General features: G+C 43.6%; 1 protein-coding gene and 1 pseudogene across 1 annotated transcript; one reads left to right on the top strand and one right to left on the bottom strand.

Moving 5' to 3' along the window:
- Positions 1-22,669, bottom strand: part of LOC135553428 (neurofibromin-like) — a 120,537-nt pseudogene that overhangs the window by 37,934 nt on the left and 59,934 nt on the right.
- LOC135553066 (uncharacterized) lies at positions 20-16,119 on the top strand. The gene is made up of 4 exons (XM_064985148.1): positions 20-340; positions 13,056-13,302; positions 14,052-14,108; positions 14,219-16,119. Exon 4 carries the CDS (start codon positions 14,231-14,233, stop codon positions 14,846-14,848), a length of 618 nt encoding a protein of 205 aa, XP_064841220.1. The 5' UTR covers positions 20-340; positions 13,056-13,302; positions 14,052-14,108; positions 14,219-14,230; the 3' UTR covers positions 14,849-16,119.

Raw genomic sequence — 22,669 nt, 5'->3', positions numbered from 1 at the left:
AAATCAAATGTGAAGCTTAAAGCCATTGATTAGTCACTTAAATAGATGTAAATGACTAAGATGGGTGCTGTGATACTTCAACTAAAAGAGCACTGTGTTTGCTGTTCCTTAGCAAAACATCTTCACAATGATCACCATTCACTGCCATGCTTTACAGTGTCTTGCCTTAATAGGAGCGAGGGCCTGGCTTACTATTGTCAGCCTGGGCTCTGAGGGTTTGTGTGTTTCTATCTCAGTAAGAGGGACAATTGGGATAAACAGCTCACAGATGGACATAGAGTTGATGATTCGGGCAGTTTGGATAATGTAAGTGCAGAGAAGTCGTCACTAAACTAAATTGGTAAGTATTAATCCATTTAAATGTAAAAGTTGTTTTTTGGAGGACATTTTAGATGAATGCATGTTGTCTGGGACAAACTATCTTCATATCATACTAAAACTGTCTGCATAATAATATTGATAACACAGGAATATTTCTTTGCTTAATCCAAAATGATGATTTAGAAAATCTCTCTTGGGACTGTGAGGCCGTGATTAATATTCTAACAGTTTTTTACTAAAGTTTACTTTGAGTTAGTGACATTGTGATGTTTTTGAGAGGAAAGTGGCCTCCGACCAGAGGGTTCATTGAGGACAAGGACGTCATCCATGTTTGGATACAGGGCTTGACACGGGGGAGTACTTGCTGTGTTAACATGAGACTGACACAGAGGAGTGTTCCCAGTGCAGGAACGCTAGCCTATCCATGTTACCCTGTCATTATTAACATGAGACTGACACAGAGGAGTGTTCCCAGTGCAGGAACGCTAGCCTATCCATGTTACCCTGTCATTATTAACATGAGACTGACACAGAGGAGTGTTCCCAGTGCAGGAACGCTAGCCTATCCATGTTACCCTGTCATTAATAACATGAGACTGACACAGAGGAGTGTTCCCAGTGCAGGAACACTAGCCTATCCATGTTACCCTGTCATTAATAACATGAGACTGACACAGAGGAGTGTTCCCAGTGCAGGAACGCTAGCCTATCCATGTCACCCTGTCATTAATAACATGAGACTGACACAGAGGAGTGTTCCCAGTACAGGAACGCTAGCCTATCCATGTCACCCTGTCATTAATAACATGAGACTGACACAGAGGAGTGTTCCCAGTACAGGAACGCTAGCCTATCCATGTCACCCTGTCATTAATAACATGAGACTGACACAGAGGAGTGTTCCCAGTACAGGAACGCTAGCCTATCCATGTTACCCTGTCATTAATAACATGAGACTGACACAGAGGAGTGTTCCCAGTACAGGAACGCTAGCCTATCCATGTTACCCTGTCATTAATAACATGAGACTGACAGGAAACTGTTAGCCATTTGTCCATTGAAAACTGTTGGCCCAGTTAGCATGTATTAGCCTCATAAACTATCTAAAAGTGTGGATACCCACCTTGCTGGAGACCAGTTTGACGTTCCCTGAGGCCAGAGCCACAGCCGTGTCAGCCATCACCTCCGCCTTGATGGAGCCCAGGCCTCCTGTAGCGCTGGTCTTGATGAAGCTGTCCAACACCACGTCCAGCAGGTCCGTTATCTGAGGGCAGAGGTCACATACAATCTAAGTTGCATTCAGTGGGGCTAAACGTTAGGGACTGAGTTGAGTTGAGTTTATTTTTACAGGGACAGTGCACATTAATCAACGTTTCAGTAAAAGTGCCGGTTTTAGCCAGCCGGCTAATTTTCAACCGCAGTCCCTGGGCAGGTTATTAAAAACAATTACAATATAGACAATAGCAACATAGAACAAGCAAGACATAGCAACATAGGACAAGCAAGACATAGCATACAGACAGAGCAACATAGGACAAGCAAGACGTAGCATACAGACAGAGCAACATAGAACAAAAAGCAGCAAGACAAAATTCATAAAAGCAACAAAGTGTTTCCACACCTCACAAGCTACAGACAACAGACAACATGGAAAGCGGCAACACACAGAGCTAGGGACCATGTTCACAAATCTGATTGACCTTTAGCCATGTCTTCAAGCATTTTGTGAAAGTGTGATATGTGGTGCAGTTATGTGTGTCTGATGGCAGTGTATTCCAGACATGGGAAGCTCTCACAGAGAATGCAGATTTACTAAAGGTGCTTTTCCTTAGGGGAACTATACAGTCACCTCTCATGGCAGACCTTGTGGATCTGCTGCCATATGTCTGGGTTTTATGTTTAACAAAAATATTGAGTGGAGGGGGAGCCAGGCCATTAAGGATCTTGAATACAAGACATGCGTCGGTGTATTGCACAAGATTTTCCCAACTCAAGAGATCATGCTTTCTAAGGATGTGACAATGATGATGGCTATTGGGCTTCCTATCAAGCACTTTGAGAGCCTGTTTGTAGACAGACTGAATAGGTTTTAATGTTGTACAGCAAGCTTGGGCCCAACTAGTCAAGCAGTATGTTAAGTGGGGAGTATCATAGAGTTGAAGTACAGTTTTGCTACCTCTGTAGTCAAACAATTTCGTATAAATCGGAAATTAGCTAGGTTGAATTTAGTTATTTGAATTACCTTTTTCACATGCTTTTTAAAAGAGAGGTTGGAATCAAGTATGATGCCAAGGTACTTAAAATCGGGTACCACCTGGAGCTTCTCCCCTGACACATAGACATCTGGCTCAGTAGCATCTGTTGCCCTCTTTGTGAAGAACATGCAAACAGTTTTTTTCACATTGAGATGCAAACACGAGTCACTGAGCCACTTTGTAACCTGGACCATTACAGTAGTGAGTTCTTGTGCAGCTTGTTGTTTGCTCTTTGCATGCACGTATATCACTGTATCATCTGCATACATTTGAACTTCAGACCCAGAACAGACAGAAGGCAGATCATTAATGTACAGGCTGAACAGGAGGGGCCCCAGTATTGACCCTTGGGGCACGCCCACATCATAGCTACGAGTGGGCGACAGCTCATTGCTCACTCTGACACACTGAGTTCTGCCTTCAAGGTATGATTTCATCCATCTCAAGGCATCAGGGGAAAAGTTGAACTTGGACAATTTTGTGATGAGAATCTCATGGTTAACAGTATCAAAAGCCTTCCTTAGGTCCAGAAACACAGCCCCAACAGCACCCCCTTTGTCCATCTTGGACTTCACATTTTCCAGAAGAAAGCAGTTGGCCGTTTCTGTGGAGTGTTTCGCTCTGAAGGCAAACTGCATGGAGTGTAATGTGAAAGGGCTGTTGTTGAGGTGGGCAATCAGTTGTTCTGCTACACACTTTTCAACAACCTTTGACACCACAGGTAGTATACTAATGGGCCTGTAGTTACTCACGTCAGCAGGGTCGCCTGATTTAAACATGGCCGTTATTATGGCCGACTTCCATACCCTTGGAAACACACCGAGACCAATAGATGTGTTGGTGACCTTAGTAATGGGGCCAATGAGTGACTCTTTGTAGTTTTTAAGAAAGGTAGAGTCCATCCCAAACACATCTTTGGCTTTAGAGTTCTTTAGTGAGCTAATCACCTTGTTCACCTTTGACTCAGAAACCTCCCTTATGATGAAGACAGGTTGAGTGTCATTCACTAGCACTGAGCCCAAGAAACCAGTGGAGGGGTTCTGTGTCAGTACCCTGACAGAGTCAATAAAGTAGGAATTGAAGGCTATTGCTATTTCGACTGCATCCTGTGTTAGATTGTTATTCACCATGATTTCTAGTCTTTTTGCAGTGTTACTATGGTCTTTCCCTGTTAACTTTTTTAGATTCTTCCTTATCAATTTTGAATTTCCCTTTGCTTCACCAATTATGTTCATAAAAAAGTTTGCCTTGGCCTGTCTGATTTCTTTCATCACCTTATTTCTCAACATGGTAAACCTACGTCTGTCATGCTCTAATTTAGATTTTAGGGCTATTTTTAGAGCATAATCTCGTTCTTTCATCAATTTCCAGATTTCTCCATTTAGCCAAGGAAGAGTGTTCTTTTGGCCAGGTTTGGATTTGATTTTCTTTAGGAAGCCATTTATTGTAGTCTGGATTGTGGATAGAAAAACCTGACTATCAGCTTCCACGTCTGTATAGGACAAGAGATCATTCCAGTTTTTTCCCTTAATTGCTTTTTCAAAATAGTTTAATTCACTCTTAGGTATTCTGAGTTGAGAAATAAATACATTATGTAGAATTGACAGGTCACAAAATCAGACACAAGGAACTGCCTTTCTCCCCACAGTGCTCACTTGCTCATCACCCCAAAAATATTTAAAAAAATGGGTTGAGTGTGAAAGATACTCTACCATGAGTTCAGAACCTGTTGTTTGTTTTCTATGGAGATAACTATATTCAGATGCCTATATTACAGTCATCTGAGACAAGCAATGAAACTTTTAGAACGTAGACAATGATATTTAGGAAGAACACTTTCAACCCCAGAGTTGTCATTTCGATACCTTCAATAAAAAAAAAATCTATAAAATGTTTATATTGACAAGCACTGGCTATGATTCGGCATGTTGGATTCATAAACCATTTCCTGTGCCTCTAAAAATGCAAAAGGTTCCACCCGATCTTCTACCTGACTGCCTCCCATCTCTGTCAGCCTACATTTCTGAGAAAGCCAACATGGGCAGTTTTTATTGGGCTTGGAGACATTTAACAGTACATTAAGCAAACATGTGCCCTCTAAGATAAGAATGTTTGACTAAAAGGTAACTAAGTGTCAAACAACTGGTGTGTATGCATACGTGGAGTGTTTGAGAGCGAGTGTGTGTGTGGTGACTCACCTGGCCGAGGCTGCCCCAGATCTTGGCCTGTATAGAGGGGTACATTTGCTTCTCGTTGATGGTCATGGTGATGAGCTTATCCAAGATGGCGCTGACACGCTGGCGCTTGGCGTCGTCATTGTGCTTACAGAACCTCACCAGGTTGAGCAGCCAGGGGGTCATGTACTCTAGACACAGGTGCTTCAGCTCTATACCTAAACACACACACAGAATCAGAGGTTGGATAACACCAGCTCCCCTGTTGTTGCTGCAGTGTTGAGGAACAGAGGTTGGATAACACCAGCTCCTCTGTTGTTGCTACAGTATTGAGGAACAGAGGTTGGATAACACCAGCTCCTCTGTTGTTGCTACAGTGTTGAGGAACAGAGGTTGGATAACACCAGCTCCTCTGTTGTTGTTACAGTGTTGAGGAACAGAGGTTGGATAACACCAGCTCCTCTGTTGTTGTTACAGTGTTGAGGAACAGAGGTTGGATAACACCAGCTCCTCTGTTGTTGCTACAGTATTGAGGAACAGAGGTTGGATAACACCAGCTCCTCTGTTGTTGCTACAGTATTGAGGAACAGAGGTTGGATAACACCAGCTCAGCTCCTCTGTTGTTGCTACAGTATTGAGGAACAGAGGTTGGATAACACCAGCTCAGCTCCTCTGTTGTTGCTACAGTGTTGAGGAACAGAGGTTGGATAACACCAGCTCAGCTCCTCTGTTGTTGCTACAGTATTGAGGAACAGTGGTTGGATAACACCAGCTCCTCTGTTGTTGCTACAGTGTTGAGGAACAGAGGTTGGAGTGTGGATGAATGACACCCACACTGAAAGCTCCAGAGCCATGGCTCAATGCACACTGATGGATAAGGCAATCAAACAGTTCCCCCACAAATGCATGTGTTGAGAGAAAGTAAGAGTTTCAGACTGTTAAAGAGAAAGTGGGTGAGTGTGTGTGACTGAGAAAAGTGAGAAAGAGTTAGAGGGCATCTTCTGGAATGAATTTCAGTCAATGCATTTGTGAGTTTGTGTGTTTCTGTGCATTTGTGTTCTAGACTCACTAGACTTGCTGAAGCCAGAGATGCACTCCTCCAGGAACTCCAGGGTGAGGTGTGGTTCGTTGGCGGCTAGCGTCTTGCTGATGGAGACTATAAAGAGAGTGTTGTTGGCAGGGATACACAGGCCTGAAGTCTCCAGCAGCTGGCCCTCGATCTTCAGGTTGAAGGTGCAGGTTAAGGCACACAGCAGGTTGTAGGCTGCAGACCTGTAGAGGGGACAGTTAGCTATTATATTCCATTTCCAAGTTGGTTGAAGAAGTTGTAAATCAATTGTTGTATTTAGCTACTGTTCATATTTAAGAGATCACGCTACACCAAGACCTGCTCTGATTGACCCCTCCCCCCGAGATATCAATGGGACTACATTTCCCAGAATCCACTAGAAGCGAGGATGTTTAGCCATGTTGAATGTCTGACCTGAGGCTGGGGTCAGAGCTTCCCAGGTTGAGCAGGGCGAGGTTCAGCAGGGTACCTGGCACATCTTTGGGCCTGATCTTGGTGTGCTGGGGGATGGAGTCTGGCTGTGAGAGCTCCCAGCGCGTCCTGATGTGAATGATGGACTGGACGATGGCATCACACTCCTGGTGCATGAAGGTGAGGGGTGTGCCCTGGTTGGCCATGGTCAGGGTGAACTGGGTCTCGTCCACCAGGCAGATCTCCTCGATTTCAGAGGCATAGTACACATCATTGAGGAACACCGACTGACCCAGGACACGGGTACGCTCTGCTGACGTCACCTGGACGGCCGTGGAGCCCACCTGGGATAATAGGGATGGTTGTTGTTGAGATAAGTGTGTACATGTCAACAATGACAACACAGACCAGTTGTCTCATGTTGCTACACAAAGCAGGACTCAACAGCCAATCAATTCAACCGTCTACTTTCCCTTTGGCAACAAACTAATCTACATAAATTGATTGAGGCCCAGAGAAGTAAAAAATTTAATTTTCCTGTGTTATATATAAACTCAGCAAAAAAAAGAAACAACCTCTCACTGTCAACTGCATTTATTTTCAGTAAACTTAACATGTGTAAATATTTGTATGATCATAAGATTCAACAACTGAGACGTAAACTGTTCCACAGACATGTGACTAACAGAAATGGAATAATGTGTCCCTGAACAAATGGGGGGGGGGGGGGGGCATTGTCATGTTGGCATTGTCATGCTGCATGATCATGTTTGGATGAGCCTGCAGGAAGGGTACCACATGAGGGAGGAGGATGCCTTCCCTGGAGCGCACAGCGTTGAGATTGCCTGCAATGACAACAAGCTCAGTCCGTTGATGCTGTGACACACCGCCCCAGACCATGACGGACCCTCCACCTCCTTGCAGCATGCCCAAGGCACGTTCATGCAGATGAGCAGGGACCCTGGGCATCTTTCTTTTGGTGTCAGTAGAAAGGCCTCTTTAGCGTCCTAAGTTTTCATAACTGACCTTAATTGCCTCCCGTCTGTAAGTTGTTAATGTCTTAACGACCGTTCCACAGGTGCATGTTAATGAATTGTTTATGGTTCACTGAACAAGCATGGGAAACAGTGTTTAAACTCTTTACAATAAAGATCTGTGAAGTTATTTGGATTTTTACAAATGATCTTTGAAAGACCAGGTCCTGAAAAAGGGACGTTTCTTTTTTTTGCTGAGTTTATATAAATATGTATATTTCTACACTGAGGTTGGAATAACACTGTAAAATTGTGAAAATTATGAAGCCCTTTGAATGTAAGAGCTGTTTGAAAAGACTACCTGAAATTTCAGCCTGTTTTGGTGCGACAGAGATGTGACCTTTCCATGCTGTAAATGAGTTAATAGACAAACAATAATTTCAGTTCTTTTCCCCTGCCCACTTGGACCACTCCCAGACAGTCCTATCAAAATGAATGCTGAGAACTTGCCCTTTGCGAATAACTTTTTTTGACAATATACACTGCTTAAAAAATAAAGGGAACACTAAAATAACACATCCTAGGGTTGTAGACTCGCCTCATGCTACCACTAGAGGGAAAACACCGCCAGCATACAAAAAGTGACCAAAACATCAGCCAGGAAGCATAGGAACTGAGAAATGGTCTGTGGTCACCACCTGCAGAACCACTCCTTTATTGGGGGTGTCTTGCTAATTGCCTATATTTCCACCTGTTGTCTATTCCATTTGCACAACAGCATGTGAAATTCATTGTCAATCAGTGTTGCTTCCTAAGTGGACAGTTTGATTTCACAGAAGTGTGATTGACTTGGAGTTACATTGTGTTGTTTAGGTGTTCCCTTTATTTTTTTGAGCAATATATATTGTCAAAAAAAGTTATTCGCAAAGGGCAAGTTCTCAGCAATATATATATATGGACCCCTTTTCTTCCCAATTTTGTGGTATCCAATTGGTAGTTACAGTCTTGTCCCATCCCTGCAACTCCGGTTAGTACTCAGGAGAATCGAAGGTCGAGAGCCATGCGTCCTCCGAAACACGACCTTATCAAGCTGCACTGCTTCTTGACACACTGCTTGCTTAACCCGTAAGCCAGCCTCACCAATGTGTCAGAGGAAACACAGTGCAACTGGAGACCGAAATCAGCTTGCAGGTGGTTAGCCCGCCACAAGGAGTCGCTAGAGCGTGATGGGACAAGGACATCCTGGTCGGCCAAACCCTCCCCTGACCCGGACGACAATGGGCCAATTGTGCGCCGCCTCATGGGTTTCCCGGTCACAGCTGGCTGTTACACAGCCTGTGTAGTGACGCTTCAAGCACTGCCATGCAGTGCCTTAGACCGCTGTGCCACTCGGGGGGCCCTTTTTGACCCTTTTAGTTAAAAACAAATCACAGTAAGGTACTTAATTCTTACCCAGAAATGATTTGATAGAGATTAAAATAAACAGTTCCATTGGACTTTTGAGTAAACAATTCTCCCTGTTCCCACGTGCCCTTCATACTACCCAGTTGTCCTTGTAGGCCAGTTTGAAAGTTAGGGTTACACAAGGACCACTGCGCTACTGACCTTGATGGAGACCTTGGTGTCCTTGTGAGCCAGTTTGAGGGCGTTGTGGAACACCTTGAGGTCCTCTTCCAGGGCCAGCGTGGCCGCTGGGAGTTTCTGCTGCTCTGCCTCTACGTGCTCCGCCAACCGTGCTGGCGAGTCGATAAACTGCACCCGCTTGCTGCCCTTCAGGCCTGTCAGCAGCCTCTCATGGTATTTGGTATACTCCCTCACCCATGTGTTGCAGTTGTACACGTAGACCGCCGTCACGTTCTTGTATGCGAAACCCGGGAACACCACAAACCACTTGGACAAGAAGTCTGTCTTGAAGCGGTTGCTGGGACCCACGTGGGTCAGATCCACTATGATATCGTAGGGCTTGGCGTAGTAAGGTTTCAGGGTAAGCAGCACATGGTAGATTAGAAGATCTCCGTTGATCTGGCCTGTCTTAAACCTACGGGAAGAGAAGGGAAAGAGAAGTTGAGGATAGGTCTGATGGAAGAGGAGGTGGTAGATGTTGAGGATAGGTCTGATGGAAGAGGTGGTGGTTAGAAGATGAGGATAGGTCTGATGGAAGAGGCGGTGGTTAGAAGTTGAGGATAGGTCTGATGGAAGAGGCGGTGGTTAGAAGATGAGGATAGGTCTGATGGAAGAGGAGGTGGTAGATGTTGAGGATAGGTCTGATGGAAGAGGCGGTGGTTAGAAGTTAAGGATAGGTCTGATGGAAGAGGAGGTGGTAGAGGTTGAGGCTAGGTCTGATGGAAGAGGAGATGGTTAGAAGTTGAGGATAGGTCTGATGGAAGAGGAGATGGTTAGAAGTTGAGGATAGGTCTGATGGAAGAGGCGGTGGTTAGAAGTTAAGGATAGGTCTGATGGAAGAGGAGGTGGTAGAGGTTGAGGATAGGTCTGATGGAAGAGGAGGTGGTAGATGTTGAGGATAGGTCTGATGGAAGAGGAGGTGGTTAGAAGATGAGGATAGGTCTGATGGAAGAGGAGATGGTTAGAAGTTGAGGATAGGTCTGATGGAAGAGGAGGTGGTTAGAAGTTGAGGATAGGTCTGATGGAAGAGGAGGTGGTAGAGGTTGAGGATAGGTCTGATGGAAGAGGAGGTGGTAGAGGTTGAGGATAGGTCTGATGGAAGAGGAGGTGGTAGATGTTGAGGATAGGTCTGATGGAAGAGGAGGTGGTTAGAAGTTGAGGATAGGTCTGATGAAAGAGGAGGTGGTTAGAAGTTGAGGATAGGTCTGATGGAAGAGGCGGTGGTTAGAAGTTGAGGATAGGTCTGATGGAAGAGGAGGTGGTTAGAAGATGAGGATAGGTCTGATGGAAGAGGAGGTGGTTAGAAGTTGAGGATAGGTCTGATGGAAGAGGAGGTGGTTAGAAGTTGAGGATAGGTCTAATGGAAGAGGCGGTGGTTAGAAGTTGAGGATAGGTCTGATGGAAGAGGCGGTGGTTAGAAGTTGAGGATAGGTCTGATGGAAGAGGCGGTGGATAGAAGTTGAGGATAGGTTTGATGGAAGAGGAGGTGGTAGATGTTAAGGATAGGTCTGATGGAAGAGGAGGTGGTAGAGGTTGAGGATAGGTCTGATGGAAGAGGAGATGGTTAGAAGATGAGGATAGGTCTGATGGAAGAGGAGATGGTTAGAAGATGAGGATAGGTCTGATGGAAGAGGAGATGGTTAGAAGATGAGGATAGGTCTGATGGAAGAGGAGGTGGTAAGAAGTTGAGGATAGGTCTGATGGAAGAGGAGGTGGTAAGAAGTTGAGGATAGGTCTGATGGAAGAGGAGGTGGTAAGAAGTTGAGGATAGGTCTGATGGAAGAGGAGGTGGTAGAGGTTGAGGATAGGTCTGATGGAAGAGGAGGTGGTAGAGGTTGAGGATAGGTCTGATGGAAGAGGAGGTGGTAAGAAGTTGAGGATAGGTCTGATGGAAGAGGAAGTGGTAGAGGTTGAGGATAGGTCTGATGGAAGAGGAGGTGGTAGAGGTTGAGGATAGGTCTGATGGAAGAGGAGGTGGTAGAGGTTGAGGATAGGTCTGATGGAAGAGGAGGTGGTAAGAAGTTGAGGATAGGTCTGATGGAAGAGGAGGTGGTTAGAAGATGAGGATAGGTCTGATGGAAGAGGAGGTGGTTAGAAGTTGAGGATAGGTCTGATGGAAGAGGAGGTGGTTAGAAGTTGAGGATAGGTCTAATGGAAGAGGCGGTGGTTAGAAGTTGAGGATAGGTCTGATGGAAGAGGCGGTGGTTAGAAGTTGAGGATAGGTCTGATGGAAGAGGCAGTGGATAGAAGTTGAGGATAGGTCTGATGGAAGAGGAGGTGGTTAGAAGTTGAGGATAGGTTTGATGGAAGAGGAGGTGGTAGATGTTAAGGATAGGTCTGATGGAAGAGGAGGTGGTAGAGGTCGAGGATAGGTCTGATGGAAGAGGAGATGGTTAGAAGATGAGGATAGGTCTGATGGAAGAGGAGATGGTTAGAAGATGAGGATAGGTCTGATGGAAGAGGAGATGGTTAGAAGATGAGGATAGGTCTGATGGAAGAGGAGGTGGTAAGAAGTTGAGGATAGGTCTGATGGAAGAGGAGGTGGTAAGAAGTTGAGGATAGGTCTGATGGAAGAGGAGGTGGTAGAGGTTGAGGATAGGTCTGATGGAAGAGGAGGTGGTAGAGGTTGAGGATAGGTCTGATGGAAGAGGAGGTGGTAAGAAGTTGAGGATAGGTCTGATGGAAGAGGAAGTGGTAGAGGTTGAGGATAGGTCTGATGGAAGAGGAGGTGGTAGAGGTTGAGGATAGGTCTGATGGAAGAGGAGGTGGTAGAGGTTGAGGATAGGTCTGATGGAAGAGGAGGTGGTTAGAAGATGAGGATAGGTCTGATGGAAGAGGAGGTGGTTAGAAGTTGAGGATAGGTCTGATGGAAGAGGAGGTGGTTAGAAGTTGAGGATAGGTCTAATGGAAGAGGCGGTGGTTAGAAGTTGAGGATAGGTCTGATGGAAGAGGAAGTGGTAGAGGTTGAGGATAGGTCTGATGGAAGAGGAGGTGGTAGAGGTTGAGGATAGGTCTGATGGAAGAGGAGGTGGTAGAGGTTGAGGATAGGTCTGATGGAAGAGGAGGTGGTAAGAAGTTGAGGATAGGTCTGATGGAAGAGGCAGTGGATAGAAGTTGAGGATAGGTCTGATGGAAGAGGAGGTGGTTAGAAGTTGAGGATAGGTTTGATGGAAGAGGAGGTGGTAGATGTTAAGGATAGGTCTGATGGAAGAGGAGGTGGTAGAGGTTGAGGATAGGTCTGATGGAAGAGGAGATGGTTAGAAGATGAGGATAGGTCTGATGGAAGAGGAGATGGTTAGAAGATTAGGATAGGTCTGATGGAAGAGGAGATGGTTAGAAGATGATGATAGGTCTGATGGAAGAGGAGGTGGTAAGAAGTTGAGGATAGGTCTGATGGAAGAGGAGGTGGTAAGAAGTTGAGGATAGGTCTGATGGAAGAGGAGGTGGTAGAGGTTGAGGATAGGTCTGATGGAAGAGGAGGTGGTAGAGGTTGAGGATAGGTCTGATGGAAGACGAGGTGGTAAGAAGTTGAGGATAGGTCTGATGGAAGAGGAGGTGGTAGAGGTTGAGGATAGGTCTGATGGAAGAGGAGGTGGTAAGAAGTTGAGGATAGGTCTGATGGAAGAGGAAGTGGTAGAGGTTGAGGATAGGTCTGATGGAAGAGGAGGTGGTAGAGGTTGAGGATAGGTCTGATGGAAGAGGAGGTGGTAGAGGTTGAGGATAGGTCTGATGGAAGAGGAGGTGGTAAGAAGTTGAGGATAGGTCTGATGGAAGAGGAAGTGGTAGAGGTTGAGGATAGGTCTGATGGAAGAGGAGGTGGTAGAGGTTGAGGATAGGTCTAATGGAAGAGGAGGTAGAAAGTGCACTTCTCTGCCAGCCAGGTCAACCTCTAAAAAGAAAGACCATTACCGGTTAAATACATCCAAAAAGACACAGGTATTTTCTGGTCTCTTTAATTTAGATAGAACAGTCTGATGGTGCAGTCATACAGGTAAGAATAGAAATTCATCCCATTCTGAAATCACTTCATACACAATGTTCTTTTTTGTTCCAGGCTCGACTGAAATAGAGATCTTGGTCTCAGCATAACCATGTCAAAATAGCAACAACAAAAAATTGAATCAACAGCAGTATTATACATGTCATTTACTGGTAGCTGGCAGTCTCAGACTGAATTGTAGGCCTCAACTACTTTACATGTACTTTACATGTCTCTTTCCTCTTGCAGCATATGAGACATCTGTATGCTGTAGCGGTGGAGGTCCAAGGAGCCTAGAAATAACTAAGTCAGAAAAAGACCCGAGGGGGGATAGGAAGTGTGTGCATCTCAAGAGGCTGGGTCGCAGCAGGTGCTTCCTCTGACAAACACACACGACAGACCGCTCCTTATACGGACGTCTTCCTAGTCCAGTTAACCTTGTCACTCTTGCTCTTTCTCTCACACACAAGCGCTCTAAGGCTGTGCCCTTGCCCAGGTAAGAGATGCCCATACAATCTCCAACATACATTGTAGAAAAAAAGGAATGACCAAATAAATGTGTTTTTGTGGTAAGATTCAGTTTATTTTAGTGGACATCGCAATGAAAACGACAAAACCATGATTTGTAAAAATGTTTACTAAGAGGTCTAGCTTATTCTGACATGTATTGTATGCATCACCTTCCTGACAGGTATTGCATAGAACTAACTTGCTAGAAGTTATTATTTATGGTAAAGCAAGTGTATTGATCTACTTCAGTAACACATTGATTAATTAATTTTGAGTAAACTGTACTGTGAAAGTGAGTGATAGACTTAACTGGGCTAGTTAGATATTTTTTTTAATAAATCACGTCTTGTTTTATCAGGTTAATGATAATGGCAGGGAGAAGTAATCTTTTTATAAATGAATAGATTTGCTAGACAGTTTTCCAGTATTTTTACCTCCCCACATTATAATTGGAAGAGAAAGTGTAAACTATAACATAGCCTATTGCTTGAAAGGTAACTCCAAACACATGTTCACTAATAGCAGCTACTTAAACAAAAGTTAGCCATGTGTTGGCAAAAATGTCCAAGTCAAGAAAGCCTACCAGCAGCTACGACTGGTACTCGCGGGTGCTTCTTCAAAGCCTATGTCATAGACTCCAGTGAGTGTAATGAGCTCCAATGAGTGTAATTTGTTCAATATTAGGAGTTGAGAAATAAAGTTATTAGAAAGAAGATATTCTCCTCTTTTTTACAGTACAAAAGAAAAAAAGAAAACGGCACCCTGCAATAACTCTGCGGACCCCAAGCAAATGTAACTAACAATTTCTAGAATTATATTCAAACATTAACAAACCTTCACAATACAGACTGTTAACTGGCATGAACAACAAAAGCTATTCTCTTCCTATCCTACCATTTCAGAGAAACTGAAGAATGGAAGGCTCCAGAATCTCTCTCCATCTTCTCTTCTTCCTACTGATTGGACAAGCTTCACACACCAGCATTACTCAGCCTCAGACCACGAATGCCATATATCCAACTGACATAACCTCAATTACCCAAGAGGAATACAACACCTCCAGCTCCCCCACAAAGGCCACCACGGGCTGCCTCATCAAGCCCCAGCTGGGCTTCATAGTGGTGACCTGCGCCGGGGGCCTGGTCCTGTTTCTGCTCGTCTCTACTGTGGTCCTGGCCTCCAAGGTGTGCAGTCTTAGGCGCCAGGCCCGTGCCCCTCGCCCTGCCCGCAGTAACGTGGACCTGGTGAGTGGCGCGGGCTACTGGGACACGGAGCACTCTGAGGGGGGCATAGTGGGGCCCTGTGATACCAGTGTCATGTTGGAGGAGGTCCGTTTGGATGGAGAAGAGGATGAAGAGCAGGGGGAAGAAGAGGAGGAGGAAAGGGAGGAGGAGCAGGCAGAAGGGGTCAGAGGCCAAACAGGGGATGCGAGAACAACTGGCGAAATAGCCAAGCAGATGCAGAGTTCAAGCTCCAGGGATTTGTGTCTGGAAATCCCCCAGGATCTAGAGAACATGCCCCTAGTGGTGTGAGTAGAGCATTGCATGCACTCCCTCTCCAGCCTCAGAGAGCCATGGCCTGGCTTAGAGCTGAACTTCACTCAGGCATAGATATCAATAGGCCAGATCAGCTCCAGTCTTGTGCCTCAAGTCAAAACAAAGAGTATTTGTTATTTTTTAAATAAGTACTCCAGCTATATGTAATCAATTCTAGGAGCTTTTACATATTTGCTTTGCAAACTGCATTAATCTGATTTGGAATGATTTTGTCTCAAATTTATTTCTATAGAGAACATTTGAATAAGCTGTTGGGAGCAGCAAGACATTAATTTGAAATAATGTGCTACGAACAGCACACTACTGCGAACTGCCCAAGTTAATTACGCTTACAGCTTACTACGAAGGTTCAGGATCTTTGTCACTTATATTTTACATTTGAGTCATTTAGCAGACGCTCTTATCCAGAGTGACTTACAGGAGCAACTAGGATAAAGTGCCTTGCTCAAGGGCATATTGACAAATTAAAAACAGTGACCTTTCGGTTACTGGCCCAAAGCTCTTAACTGCCAAATTCAATCATATTAGCAGTACACTATGCCAACTTCTCATATTGGCAGAGGTGCTGAGAATATTTGATTAACTAAGTGTAACAAAAGAGTATTAAGCTTACGTAGAAAGTATATTTTGTTGAAGATTGAAATGATAGAAACTCAACTCCAATATGTAATAGAATGGAAGCCCCCCCCGTGTCTATTGACACTTTTGGCTAAAAGATTCCTTCTCAGCAAACAAGCACTCAAACATTGTCTACCATATATATAACTGAATGTGGTCCCTTCTCCCAAGACATTAAATGTCAAACATTTTATAATATATGTTGTCAAATCTAAAAACTGTCCTATCTACCTGTATTAAAAATAATAATAATAAAACACACTCAAATATGCCAACATGCTTGCTGGTCAGATGGGAGTTAAGTTTAGATGATTACTTTCCACCAACTTGATGTGAACTTCCTTTCCTTCATCTGAAGTGATTCCATGCACAAATACTATACCAAGGGTAAACTTTGAACATCTTGTTGCCATCGGTGGCTGGGCACAGAGATAGCATTGGGCCTGCCAAGCCTACGTGTTACATTAATAAGTCTTCCCCTCAACCTTCACGTGTCAGTCGAGCAGTCACATAACTCCTAACTCATTTGTTTCCACTCCTCTCTACTAAGTCTAACTTCTTTTCTCTTTTCTGTAAAAATACAATATTTGTTTAAATGCCACAACCCAAATAAATGGAGGTTTTGTGAACAGGTGTGAATGAATGGCATTCTTGTTTTGAATCGTTGCCGGAGAGGAAGGAAAGTTTTCAAGGATTTTACCATGAGGCCAATGGTGACTTTAAAACAGTTATAGAGTTTAATGGTTGTGATAGGAAAAAACTGAGGATGGATCAACATCATTGTAGTTACTCCACAATATTAACCTTATTGGCAGAGTGAAAAGAAGGAAGCCTGTACAGAATAAAAATATTTTTTAATTTTTACCTTTATTTAACCAGGCAAGTCAGTTAAGAACAAATTCTTATTTTCAATGACGGCCTGGGAACAGTGGGTTAACTGCCTGTTCAGGGGCAGAACGACAGATTTGTACCTTGTCAGCTCGGGGGTTTGAACTTGCAACCTTCCGGTTACTAGTCCAACGCTCTAACCACTAGGCTACCCTGCCGCCCCGATATTAAAAAACATGCATCCTGTTTGCAACAAGCCACTAAAGTAATACTGCAAAAATATAAGCAAAGCAATTCACTTTTTTATCCTAAATACAAAGTGTTATGTTTGGGGCAAATCCAATACATTACTGAATACCACTCTCCAGATTTTCAAGCACAGTGGTGGCTGCATCCTGTTATGGGTATGCTTGTAATTGTTAAGGACTGAGGAGTTTTTCAGGACAAAAAAAGCAACGGAATGTAGCTAAGCACAGGCAAAATCCTAGAGGAAAACCTGATTCAGTCTGCTTTCCACCAGACACTGGGAGATGAATTCACCTCTCAGCAGGACAATAATCTAAAACGAGCCCAAATCTACATTACAGTTGCTAACCATGAAGACTGTGAATATTCCTAAGTGGCCGATCTTAGTTTTAACTTACATCTGTTAGAAAATCTATGGCAAGACTTGAAAATGGTTGTCATGTAACGATCAACAACCAATTTGACAGAGCATTTCAAAATTGTAAAACAATTTTTAAAAGAATAAAAATGGGCAAATATTGTACAATCCAGTTGTGCAAAGCTCTTAAAAATGCATGGCTGTAACATAACAAAATCTAGAATAAGTCAAGAGGTACGAATACTTTCTGAAGGCACTGTATGTTATGGAAAGAGCAGGTGCCCTTAATGTTTTGTTCAATCAGTATATAAACCTGAGCACACAAAAAAATGTGGACTTTATATTGTTGGCATGTGAAAAAAGGAGCGCAAAACTGAAGCATCAACCACAACCTACACAGAAAGACATGTTCAACAATTCAACTCAAAATAGACACTGTACAAACCATCGCTCGTCTTTGACAGAACGTCTTGAACCTTTCATTTGGACCGCTGAGAAACATGCTGTGTATTGTTTTATTTATTACAATTGAAAGTTTTAAACCAATAGCAAAAAGACACCAAACAAACACAATGGTATAATTGAACTGAATGAGTGGTAGCGACAACTGAACAATTTCCCATGTAACATGCTTCAGCAGCAAGACAATAAGGTGACCAACTACTTTCACACTATCATTGAAAAATGATAGGTAACTATTCAATCAACAGAAACTTCACAAAACACAACATTCAGTACCACCAAACAAATTACAGTGCATTTGGAAAATATTCAGACCCATATCCCTTTTCCACATTATGTTATGTTACAGCCTAATTCTAAAATTGATAAAATACAATGCTTCCCTAATCAATCTACACACAATACCCCATAATGACAAAGAAAAAACAGATTTTTAAGAAATGTTTGCAAATATATAAAAATAAGATTAAAAAGGAAAAACCTTATTTACGTAAATATTCAGACCCTTTGCGATGACACTGGAAATTGAGCTCAGGTGCATCGTGTGTCCTTTGATCATTCTTGAGATGCTACAACAACTTGATTGGAGTGATAAATTCAATTGATTAGACATGATTTGGAAAAGCAAACACCCGTCTATATAAGATCCCACAGTTGACAGTGCATGTCAGAGCAAAAACTAAGCCATGGGGTCAAAGGAATTGTACATAGAGATCAGAGACAGGATTGTGATGAGGCACAGATCTGGGGAAGGGTACCAAAACATTTCTGCAGCATTGAAGGCCTCCATTCTTAAATAGAAGAAGTTTGGAACCACCAAGAATCTTCCTAGAGCTGGCTGCCCGGCCACACTGAGCAAGTGGGGGAGAAGGGCCTTGGTCAAGGAGATGACCAGGAATCCAAAGGGCGCCAGAGTTCCTCCGTGGCGATTGGAGAATATTCCAGAAGGACAACTATCTCTGCAGAACTTCACCAATTAGGTTTTCATGATAATGTGGCCAGATGGAAGCCACTCCTCAGTAAGGCACGACAGCCCCCTTGGAGTTTGCCAAAAGGCACCTCAAGACTCTTAGACCATGAGAAACAAGATCCCCTGGTCTGATGAAACCAAGATTGAGCTCTTTGGCCAGAATGCCAAGCATCACGTCTGGAGGTAACCTGGCACCATCCTGACAGAGAAGCATGGTGGTGGGAGCATCATTCCTTGAGGATGTTTTTCAGCGGCAGGGACTGAGAGACTAGTCAGGATCGAGGCAAAGACGAACAGAGCAAAGTACAGAGAGATCCTTGATGAAAACCTGCTCCAGAGAACTCAGGACCTCAGACTGGGGTGAAGGTTCACCTTCCAACAGTACAACGACCCTAAGCACACAGCCAAGACAACGCAGGAGTGGCTTCGGGACAAGTCTATGAATGTCCGTGAGTGGGCCCAGCCAGAGCTCAGACTTGAACCCAATCAATCATCTCTGGAGAGACCTGAAAAAGGCTATGCATCGACACTCCCCATCCAACCTGACAGGGCTTGAGAGGATCTGCAGAGATGAATGGGAGAATCTACCCAAACACAGGTGTGCCAAGCTTGTAGCTTCATACCCAAGAAGATTTGAGGCTGCAATCACTGCCTGTAAAGGGTCTGAATACTTATAAATTAGAGGTCAACCGATTATGATTTTTCAAAGCCAATACCGATTATTGGAGGACCAAAAAAAGCCAATACCGATTAAATCGGCCAATACATTTTATTTTACATGTAATAATGACAATTACAACAATACTGAATGAACACTTATTTTAACTTAATATAATACATCAATAGAATAAATTCAGCCTCAAGTAAATAATGAAACACGTTCAACTTGGTTTAAATAATGCAAACACAAAGTGTTGGAGAAGAAAGTAAAAGTGCAATATGTGCTATGTAAGTAAGCTAACGTTTCAGTTCCTTGCTCAGAACATGAGAACATGAAAGCTGGTGGTTCCTTTTAACATGAGTCTTCAATATTCCCAGGTAAGACGTTTTAGGTTGTAGTTATTATAGGAATTATAGGACTATTTCCCTCTATACCATTCGTATTCCATTAACCTTTGACTATTGGATGTTCTTATAGGCACTTTAGTATTGCCTGTGTAACAGTATAGCTTCCGTCCCTCTAGTTAGCGCGCGCTAACTAGCTAGCCATTTCACTTCGGTTACACCAGCCTCATCTCGGGAGTTGATAGGCTTGAAGTCATAAACAGCACAATGCTTGACACACAACGAAGAGCTGCTGGCAAAACGCATAAAATTGCTTTTTGAATGAATGTTTACGCGCCTGCTTCTGCCTACCACCGCTCAGTCAGATACTTGTATGCACAGTCAGATTATATGCAACGCAGGACACGCTAGATAATATCAAGTAATATCATCAACCATGTGTAGTTAACTAGTGATTATGATTGATTGTTTTTTATAAGATAAGTTTAATGCTAGCTAGCAACTTACTTTGGCTTACAGCATTCAAGTAACAGGCAGTCCCCTTGTGGAGTGCAACGAGAGAGAGGCAGATCGTTATTGCGTTGGACTAGTTACCTGTAAGGTTCCAAGATTGGATCCCCCGAGCCAACAAGGTGAAAATCTGTCGATCAGCCCCTGAACAAGGCAGTTAATCTTGTTAAGTTAAATAAGAATGTGTTCTTAACTGAATTGCCAAGTTAAATAAAGGTATAAAAAAAAAAAAAAAAAATTGGGATAATCGGCGCCCAAAAATACCAATTGTTATGAAAACGGCCCTAATTAAATCGGGAATTCCGATTAATCGGTCAACCTCTATTATAAATACATAATCATAGTCGGAAGTTTACATACACTTTAGCCAAATACATTTAAACTCAGTTTCACAATTCTTGACATTTAATCCTAGTAAAAATTCACTGTCTTAGGTCAGTTAGGATCACCACATTATTTTAAGAATTTGAAATGTCAGAATAATAGTAGAGAGTGATTTATTTCAGAGTTTCTTTCTTTCATCACATTCCCAGTGGGTCAGAAGTTTACATGCACTCAATTAGTATTTGGTAGAGTTGCCTTTAAATGGTTTAACTTGGGGCAAATGTTTTGGGTAGCCTTCCACAAGCTTCCCACAATATGTTCGGTCAATTGTGTCCCACTCCTCCTGACAGAGCTGGTGTAACTGAGTCAGGTTTATAGGCCTCCTTGCTCGCGCACGCTTTTTCAGTTCCGCCCACAAATTTACTGTAGGATTGAGGTCATGGCTTTGTCATGGCCACTCCAATACCTTGACTTTTTGTCCTTAAGCCATTTTGCCACAACTTTGGAAGTATGCTTGGGGTCATTGTCCACTTGGAAGACCCATTTGCGAGCAAGCTTTAACTTCCTGACTGATGTCTTGAGATGTTGCGTCCATATATTCTCATAAATGTCCTCCTCATGATTCTATCTATTTTGTGAATTGCACCAGTCCCTCCTGCAGCAAAGCCCCCCCACAACATGATGTTGCCACCCACCGTGCTTCACGATTGGGATGTTGTTCTTTGGCTTGCAAGCCTGCCCCTTTTTCCTCCAAACATAACGATGGTCATTGTGGCCAAACAGTTCTATTTTTGTTTCATCAGACCAGAGGTCATTTCTCCAAAAAGTATGATTTTTGTTCCCATGTGCAGCTGCAAACCGTAGTCTGGCATTTTTTATGGTGGTTTTTGAGCAGTGGCTTCTTCCTTGCTGAGTGGCCTTTCAGGTTGTCGACACAAGACTCGTTTTACTGTGGATATAGATACTTTTGTACCGGTTTCCTCCAGCATATTCACAAGGTCTTTTGCTGTTGTTCTGGGATTGATTTGCACTTTTTGCACCAAGGTACATTCATCTCTAGGAGACAGAACACAACTCCTTCCTGAGCGGTATGATGGGTGCGTGGTCCATGGCGTTTATACTTGCGTACTATTGCAGATGAACGTGGTACAGTCAGGCGTTTGGAAATTGCTCCCAACGATGAACCAGACTTGTGGAGGCCTACAATTTGTTTTTCTGAGGACTTGGCTGATTTGTTTTGATTTTCCCATGATGTCAAGCAAAGAGGCACTGAGTTTGAAGGTAGGCCTTGAAATACATCCACAGGTACATCCAATTGACTCAGATGATGTCCATTAGCCTATCAGAAGCTTCTGAAGCAATGACTTTGACTGGAATTTTCCAAGCTGTTTAAAGGCACTGTCAACTTAGTGTATCTAAACTTCTGACCCACTGGAATTGTGAAACAGTGAATTATAAGTGAAATAATCTGTCTGGAAACAATTGTTGGAAAAATGACATGCACAAAGTAGATGTCCTAACGGACTTGTAAAAAGTAGTTTGTTAACAAGAAATTTGTGAAATTTGTTGAGTGGTTGAAAAACGAGTTTTAATGACTCCAACCTAAGTGTATGTAAACTTCCGACTTCAACTGTATACATAAAGTCAGCAAAAAAAGAAACATCTCTTTTTCAGGACCCTGTCTTTCAAAGATCATTTGTAAAAATCCAAATAACTTCACAGGTCTTCATTGTAAAGTGTTTAAACACGGTTTCCCATGCTCGTTCAATGAACCATAAATAAGTAACATGCACCTGTGGAACGGTCATTAAGACACTAACAGCTTACAGGCGGTAGGCAATTAATGTCACAGTTTTGAAAACTTAGGACACTAAATAGGCCTTTCTACTGACACTGAAAAACATCAAAAGAAAGACGCCCAGGATCCCTGCTCATCTGCGTGAACGTGCCTTAGGCATGCTGCAAGGAGGCATGAGGACTGCAGATGTGGCCAGGGCAATAAAGTGCAATGTCCGTACTGTGAGACACCTAAGACAAGGCTACAGGGAGACAGGACGGACAGCTGATCGTCCTCGCAGTAGCAGACCACGTGTAACAACACCTGCACAGGATTGGTACATCCAAACATCACACCTGCAGGACAGGTACAGGATGGCAACAACAACTGCCCGAGTTACACCAGGAACGCACAATCCCTCTATCAGTGCTCAGACTCTCCGCAATAGGCTGAGAGAGGCTGGACTGAGGGCTTGTAGGCCTGTTGTAAGGCAGGTCCTCACCAGACATCACCGGCAACAACGTCGCCTATGGGCCCAAAACCACAGTCGCTGGACCAGACAGGACTGGCAAAAAGTGCTCTTCACTGGAGAGTCGCGGTTTTGTCTCACCAGGGGTGACGGTCGGATTTGTGTTTACTGTCGAAAGAATGAACGTTACACCGATGCCTGTCCTCTGGAGCAGGATCGATTTGGAGGTG

Source organism: Oncorhynchus masou, chromosome 13, assembly GCF_036934945.1.
Source record: "Oncorhynchus masou masou isolate Uvic2021 chromosome 13, UVic_Omas_1.1, whole genome shotgun sequence".
In the NCBI taxonomy this organism is placed as follows: Eukaryota; Metazoa; Chordata; class Actinopteri; order Salmoniformes; family Salmonidae; genus Oncorhynchus; species Oncorhynchus masou.
The sequence above is the reverse complement of the archived record's forward strand: the minus strand, read 5'-3'. Positions and strand labels throughout refer to the sequence as shown.